Source organism: Ornithodoros turicata, chromosome 6 (genome assembly GCF_037126465.1).
Source record: "Ornithodoros turicata isolate Travis chromosome 6, ASM3712646v1, whole genome shotgun sequence".
Lineage (NCBI taxonomy): Eukaryota > Metazoa > Arthropoda > Arachnida > Ixodida > Argasidae > Ornithodoros > Ornithodoros turicata.
Window position 1 is genome coordinate 35,147,925 of NC_088206.1, and position 8,377 is coordinate 35,156,301.

At 45.7% G+C, this 8,377-nt stretch overlaps 1 protein-coding gene across 1 annotated transcript; it reads right to left on the reverse strand.

The window, feature by feature from the left end:
• Positions 1–420: 420 nt before the first annotated feature.
• On the reverse strand, positions 421–1,735 carry LOC135398482 (uncharacterized). The gene is made up of 5 exons (XM_064629884.1): positions 1,509–1,735; positions 1,325–1,432; positions 1,185–1,256; positions 845–894; positions 421–444 (listed from the first exon to the last, which is right to left on the reverse strand). The coding sequence occupies exons 1-5, from the start codon at positions 1,705–1,707 to the stop codon at positions 421–423; spliced, it is 453 nt and encodes a 150-aa protein (XP_064485954.1). The 5' UTR covers positions 1,708–1,735.
• Positions 1,736–8,377: the final 6,642 nt, after the last annotated feature.

An 8,377-nucleotide genomic window follows, 5' to 3' on the forward strand; every position in this document is an offset into this window, starting at 1 on the left:
TTACGGTCATATTTAAGTAATTCAGTAGGAACCAGCTGTTGTACTTATATTCAATGCTAATGCATTCTATTCCTGCACGCTGGTTTATGTCTACCTGCATACCTTGAATATACTCGTGCGTGGTGCATGTCTGGAGAGATGTGCTGTGTTGACCTTGTAAGTAAAATTCAGTTTGGGTTACAGAAGGAATGAACCTGAATTATTTGGCAAGCTTAATTCCTAGCCTCATAGAAAATATTTTGGTGATGTAAGCACTGAAATATAGCTTCTTAACACAATAACTGCATTCACTTACCTGGCACGTTTGTGTCTTCATAGCCTGTGTCACTTTCCTGCCAAGCTGCACACTCGACATCTTCCACACTTTGCTCTTGTGGTGTGCAGGCATCAGAGGGCTGGTAACGGGAGCCATATGTGTGATCAGACACAGTGGCGTAGCCAGACCTCCAAGGTAGGGGGGGCTCGATACGAAAACTCGCCCTACTCCCCCCCCCCCCCCCGCCGCTGATCCTGGGCGCGACAACATACACATACTCGTGCACGCCGCAAAATGCGGTTAAAAAAAACAGAACGAAAATAATTGATTTGGACGTGCACAATATGATTACATGTATAGGCTGTCATGTCCAATGAGGTGGTGTCACGAGATTGGAAGGATTTTGAAAAGCTCATACTTTGAAAACCATTCAAGAGTGCTGCTTAGACGCCATGAACTGTAAGAACTTTCGCGATCGTCACACTGTCACCCCCCCACCCCCATATATATATATTATTTTCTCCTTGGATTTGCACGATTTCCGTGGGTCGGTCCGTGGCAGGTAGGGGGGGCTCGAGCCCCCCTAGCCCCCCCGTGGCTACGCCACTGATCAGACATGCTGTCTGTCATCAAGCCTGCTGTGATAAACCATGACATGTAATGGAACAATGTAGATAGCTCCTAGCGACAGAAAGGCTAGCTGAAACTATATCAGCCTTCTGGCAAAAGATGTTTTGCTGGCTGCCTGAGAACAAAGCATCTGCAAAAGCAGGTTCTAACTTATGATTTACTTCAGACGCACCTACTCGTGGATGATTCCTTGCATTACATGCTAGTGCGGCTAAATATTACAGAGAAAAATGAAAGTGAACAAAACTTGTGTTGGCGCCAGGTCTACGTAAAACAACTAGCAATAATTATGACGTACCATCGCTTAATGCCAGCGGATCTGCGGCGGCGTCAGGATCCATGCTGCCTGTCCCCACCAACTGCTGATGGTCTTAAATGTGTGCAGAAAGATACTTTTAACAGGGCGTCATTGTTATAAGGCGCACATAATTTCCTTACCGGCGTTCCTTGGCTTCCTCACAAATGAACGAGAGGCTCTGTCGAACTTGCGTTGGGGAAGGTTGACGGACGGCATGGCGCTGTCTTTCAGGAAGCGGCGCTTTGAGCCTAGCAGTTGTGTGATTAAGGCAAAGTGGTATAGATCAACCGAAAACCGTTACAAGATCGCATAAAATGTACTCACCATTTGGCACTGCCTTAAAATCGCTCTCGCAGAAGTGTTTCGAGCACACTGCGTAGTGGGTGAAGTTTTCTGGCGTTTTACCCATTTTGAGCTTTATCAACCAGATCTTCCGCATCTTTTTTGAACGAGGGTATCTGTGGAAGCTTACTCCGAGTTCGTTTGCATAGGTATTGCACTGTGGAACGCTACAATAGCGCATTTTTACTCACGGAAGCTATGCTCACCGTGCTATGTGCGACGCCGTATCCCCAAACCTCGTTGGTCACGTGACTCCCACATGGGTTTCGGTGCGACACCTATAGGCCGCGCTCGTCGCCAATAACACGGCTGTCCAGGAAACAACGGGATTCACACCGTTCCGCCTTGCACACGGCCATGACGCATCGACTATGCTAGACGCGATGCTGCCCCACGAACCCAGTGATGTGGAAAACGACACTCTGGACTTCACAGAGCGAGCAGAAGAAGCCCGCCAGCTGGCCAGACTACGGATTGGTCAACAACAACGCGTCGATGAAAGAAGATACAATTTGCGCCGACGAGACGTACGCTACAGTCCAGGCGACTTGGTATGGGTTTGGACGCCGATTCGACGACGAGACCTGAGCGAGAAGCTACTGAAGCGGTACTTCGGTCACTACAAAGTACTTCGACGCATTGGAGACCTGGATTACGAAGTGGTACCTGAGGGCAGCGTTCCCTCTCGACGACCCCCGAGGACTGAAATAGTTCACGTTGTTCGACTCAAGCCGTACTACAGCTGGTAGAGCTGAAGACTGGCTGAAAGGAAACAACATGAAAAAAAAAAAAGAAAGAAAAAGAAGGAGAAGAAACGGCATCGAGACGATGCCCCGTCTACGGAGGGGGCAATGCCACGAATCATCATCGCGAAACTTCCAGGGCAGGCACTAAACGGTACATCTCATCCCGGCGCATGCTGAAGAAGAAGCAAGAAGCTTCCAGACACATCGCCTGCTCTCTGGGAAACGCACGTGCTGTTTCTAGACTTTTCGGCGCGACGCTTAAATGCTTGTGCGCTCCAGGCTGGAGCATTTATTCTTTGGACTCAGTTGTGTTCAGAGAGCTATCACTCAATTGTGTTTTGCTACCAAGTAGTCTAGTAAACCGTTCGCTGTTTATTCGACGACTCGCCGGCCCATTTCGCTTCGTGACAATATTATTAGAGCTGGTTGTTGGCTAGGAGCGTGCTATGCGGTGAAGTTCATTTTTGAATATATCTTCTGTGTTGATAAAACAAAGTAAGGTTTGTAGTGTCTCTTAGAATGAAAATTGTATTGGGTTCGACTAGATTAAGTCACGAGGTTGATTTTATGATATTCAACATGATAAATTATTCTCCTCCTCTGTTGTTTTGATTAAGAATATCTTCTTTGTAGTGCTATAGATTTTATTTCCTGTTGTGTTCGTGTCCCGTGGTCTTCCTGGGTCTCTGCTGTTCACAGTTAATTACATACAGCTATCAGAACTTCCTTTCTCTGCTATTCATCCGTGCATGTTTCTCGTTTTGATAGATTGTTCTTCAACTATTTATCCTTTGTGTACCTCTTGTTTACATGTTGGATTTTGGCCTCTATTAGCTGTTGATCTTGTTTCAATAATATTTTCTTGTCTGTTGGTTACACGTTGGCAGATGCGGCCGTTTAGAGTGTTTCTCTGCTATTCAGCGTTAGCTCTGTGCTGTATTAAATTCATCATGTGCATCAAAGTGTTTTTCTGCTATTCATCCGTGCATGTTTATCATTTTTGATAGATTATTTTTCAATTATTTTCCTGCATGTGCCTGTTGTTTACACGTTGGCAGATGCGCCGTTTAGAGTGTTTCTCTGCTATTCAGTGTTAAGTGCGTGCATGTTTCTCGTTTTTGATAAGATTGTTTTCAATTATTAATCCTTTGTGTACCTCTTGTTTGCGTGATGGGTTTTGGTTCTCTATTAGCTGTTGATCGTTTTGTTTCTCGTTATTTCCTTACGTCTATGCTGTTCACTTAATACGAAATTGGTTAATTGTGTAATGTTGGAATAATCAACTTAGATTCCCTATTGAGCTCGAAAATGTTCATAACTGTCACAAAACAGATGTACGCCTCCCGTCTTCAACAAATCAGGGCAGATATTATTAGAGCTGGTTGTTGGCTACGAGCGTGCTATGCGGTGAAGTTCATTTTTTTAATATATTCCCTGTGTTGGATTCATAAGACAAAGTAAGGTTTGTAGTGTCTCTTAGAATGAAAATTGTATTGGGTTCGACTAGATTAAGTCACGAGGATGATTTTATGATATTTACAATGATAGATTATTATCCTCCTCTGTTGTTTTTTGGTTAAATGTAGTGTTATAGATTTTATTTCCTCTTGTGTTCGTGTCCCGTGGTCTTCCAGGTTCTCTGCTGTCCACAATTAAACTATCGGCACTTGTAATTAAAGATCCACTATTGTGGTCACGTATAATAATACTTTATAATAAAACTTTTAATTTTGATTGGAATCATATTGATTAAAAATATCTTATTTGATTAAATGTGTCATAATGGAATATTAGCTGTTGTGCATGAAGTTACGTACATCTGTCAGAACTTTGTAATTAAAACTCCGCTAAGGTGGTCATGTTAGACTTTTTATAATAAAACTTTTAATTTTGATTGTAATCATATTGATTAAAAATATCTTCTTTGATTAAAATGTGCTACTCCTTCTGCTTAATTGAAAACTTGCGTGATTATCACTAATAAAAAATTGTGATACCCCTTCAAGGCTATTGCATCAGATTTTTTGGCTAAGTTTTTCTCCTTCACACAGAGTCATAACATAGTTCCTGATGACTTATATATATATTTTCACTTGTACTGTTGTGTATGGCTATCCTTTGCATGTAAACAGCCTACTGCACACCTGTTGTAGTTGAAAAAAAATTACGATTGAAGTCGGCACAGATTGAAAAATGACGAAAGAAGTCGGCCCAGGTTGAAGGGTAAGCGCGCACGCAGCCCTCCGGCCACGCCCTCCACCCGCCTCCCTCCACCCGAGCGCCGCCTGTCGCGCACACGAAAAACTCGCGAAAAAAGTCGGCTAAGGCTCAAAAATGTCTAAAGAAGTCGGCCCAGGCTGAAAAATGTGAGAGGGTAAGCGCGCCCTCCACCCGCCGATAAGCGCGCGGACAACCCTCCGCACACACGCCGCGCTGGGAAAAATACGCGCAGGGCTCAGGGCAGGGCCCAGGGGTCCATATCGTAGTTTCGCCCTGTCGTAGTTTCTGACCGCCCTCCTACTACTATCTTTTATTGATGTTTCCTTTCTTTGTATGAAGATTCTTGATTGGCGTACAAGACAGTATTATATCAAAATCGCCCGGTGGTCCACCGCAGTTGATATGTTCGTTTAGTTTCAATAACTGATGATACATTAAATCTTGCACGATAATATTGAACTTCTGCTCATTCGACATCGTTGCAAGAACTGGTAGAAGAAAATAATTGTGTTGCCTTGGTAGTGGAACATATCATGTGATAAGATTTTTATGTACTTTCCATTTCAACAGTTAGGTGTAATTTCAACAATTCTGTAATGAATCGCGCCGCTTGTATATGAAGATTTGATCTCACTGCTTTCTTGATGAATGCAATGCCCATTGCAATGATTACAATTACATCTGCTCTAGTGTATTTCAATTCTTCATTAGCAAACATAAAAAACTCCGCCATCAATCCCAGTGGCCCCTCCGATGTTGATGTGAAGATATTTGTAGAAGTATTGGATATTCGGCATACAAATTCTTGCACCTTCAATTCTGTAGTTTGCACCATACCTCCGAATACGACCATGTCTAGGACGTATTGAAATGCAGCGATAATGGAATCGTTTCGCGGCTCTTCTTTTTCGAAGCAGTTTTTATCACATCTTCACATGACTTATGGTAGCGAGTACAAAATCTGTCCATCTCTTCAATGTAGAGCAATTGTCTCTTCTGTTTTCAAGTGTGCGTCCACACTTAAGAGGACATATCACATAGGTCTCAACTCAAAAATGAACTTTTTTCTACGATAGATGGCGCCACACGCGCCCTTCTCACTCCTCCGACTTTGTAAGAAGTCCATCGCGTCTCTGATTGGAGGACACGACAAGCCCACGTGACAGGCGGAGACCTATGAGCTGGGTTGTGTTTCCTTTATTTTTAGATTTCCTCCTTTCCCCGATTTGCTTTTGCGCGGTGGATTTGGTTGTTTCGCGTTTGCTGTTTGGTGTGTACGTTTTACTGGCATTTCTCGAACATGTCGTGTGACTGTCGCGTACCGCCGTTACCACCTCGCTTTCTCGTGGATGAAGATTGCTCTGATCGGTAGCAGCGGGCTAAAGCTTTTCACCCGATACGCAGAGACTGTCCGTGGAGGTGTCTATTCGTGATATAGTGATCGTAGTTTTCAGTTTTCGTGGTGTCACAGGATCACGTGTCCCTGAGAGTATTGGGGGACTCCAGTTGAGCTGAATAGCGATTTTTGTCAGAGGCAACGGTATCCAGAAAGGACGCGGGGTTGTCGACGGTCATATGACACTGCAACATCCCGTTGCAAAACATCCCTGCTTTTCTTGCCAGTGACATTTACGCTGTTGAACCATGACATTCGTTGCTATCGATTGGTGTCGTGAAAGCGCTCCCTCAATCGGCTCGCATTATTTCATAGTAGAACTCAAGGCCGGTGCGCTCGCACAGGACTGCTAGCAAATTTCGATAGGGTTTCGCACTCCCCTTTAAAGCATTGCGCGGGCCTTGTCGGGCCGGGCTTTCCGTTTTTCGCACGTGCCCGTGCCAGGTTCGGACTCGACAACACATACCATGGTGCGGCATGTAGGTCAACAGACTTCATGAGACTCGACATCTGAATGTTTGTGTCGGGTCTCGGTTCTTCTTCTTCATAGGGATTGGGAGATGTCAGCCAGATGGCTACGGCTTGCTACTCCAAATTCCACACACATGCACTCACACACGTTGGGGCCCACAGGCGTGGTGGGCGCGTTTGGACAGCAGAAGGAGCGTCCTTCAACAAAGCCAGAGAGGAGCAACCGCGTACACACGACACCGCTCTCTCCGTGAAGCAGAGTGAGACGCTGATCAGGAGGAAAACCGAAGTGCGGAGTTTTCAGGCGTAGTGCAGGGTTCTGCACGACACGCTCTATCCTTCGGTGCGGATCCAGGTTTGGAGTTTCCCGCGGGTAGCGGGTCGGTTGCCGGTGATATTATTGACACCCGCGCGGGTAACGAGACTATTGCGGGCAGCGTTTTTGGCACAAGCACTGCTGGCGGGTCGGCCACGAACAAGCAACGGCTACAGCAACAACAAAGAAGAGAAAAGATCACACCAAATAATAAGTAAACAAAGGCGCCGCAGCCCCTGCTGGTCGGGTCCGGTTGGGTGCGGATTTCATTTTCCGGTAGAGCGCGGGTGGCGGGTCTTGTCAGAGGATTTAGGGGTCGGGTATGGATTTCACCCTCAAATAATGGGTTGCACGTCATACGGTCCAAATGCCCATTTCGTCAAACTACCAAGTGTCCGTCTGGCTTACGCGAACACTTGGGAAAACAAAATGCGTGATAGCGCTTTTCTATAGAAACGGCTGTCTTGTCCCCCGTCCCGAGTTCAGCTATCAAACAAACCAAACAGTGCACGTATGCACAGGTCATGCGCATTTTGGCACTGTAGTCGCCTCTTGAGAAGGGGTAGAGCACTGCATGGGCCGGATTTTCAGGCCCGTGCCCTGCCCATACACCAATATTTCCATACTGAGACCCAAAACTCCAAACCCACCTCTGCTCTAAGTGTTCCCCAGGCTCGCAGCGGGCACGATGGCCAGTCCCATTTGTCCATTCCAATTTTCTTTGCGTTCTCGGGAAGGATAGCTCCATAACATACCCGAAAATCGTGCCAAAATTTTGGCGGCGATTTTGAGTAATTGGCCGCCGGATTTGGCCAATTTCGTGATACAGTGTGCGTGCAGACGGCAGGTATCAATTTGTTACTTCCTTCACTGTATTATTGTTACTTTTTTATGGGGTTTAATGCTAGCCGGGCCTTCCTCAACCACGATAAAAATTTCATAATTCCAAGATAAAGCAACCTGTCTTCCAGTCTGTTCAGGCTGACGTGTTGAATTGTTTGTCTGAATATTCGATATTTCGGACGCGACTGTTTATCATAGTGTAGTTTGCATCAGTCGCAGACTATCCGATTCAACAATAAAAGAAAGTGTTTATTTCCGCGGCAATCGAACTATGATTTCATTTTCACCGTCAGAGATTGCAGGCGAATTTCCATCCTTTCCGCGGTGCATATACAGTTCATAAAAGGAAGCTTTTGACTGCTCGATAAATAATTTGTTGTTTTTAGTGTTTAAACATATGATCGTCCCACTACAGCGAAGGATTCTTAGGAATACATGCAGAATGCTCATGACAAATACATCCGGGTTTGGCAAACGTCCCCACCCTCACGGTCATCCCACTATATTTGGTTTGGCTGGTCCATAAGGCCCTAAACCAATGTGCAAAACACCACAAACGCATTTGATTTTATTTATATTTTTGCATGCGGTGGGTTTGTTGTATGGGCCCCGTCACAGAACATCCGCGTCTGCACGAGCGGGCTGCCAAAGGCTTGGTGGTCGCGTCGACCTCAGCGAGCAGACGACCAGACAGCTGTGGAGAGGAGGACTACGCAACGGCGCCAACTGCGTCTCGCGCACGACACAGACGCACGCATGGTTCTCCCTTGCAGCTTCTTCGGAGATTTACTTGTTTAGCGTTCAACTGACTTTGCAGTTCGCTGCATCACGCATTGTGATCCCAGAGAAACCTAAACGA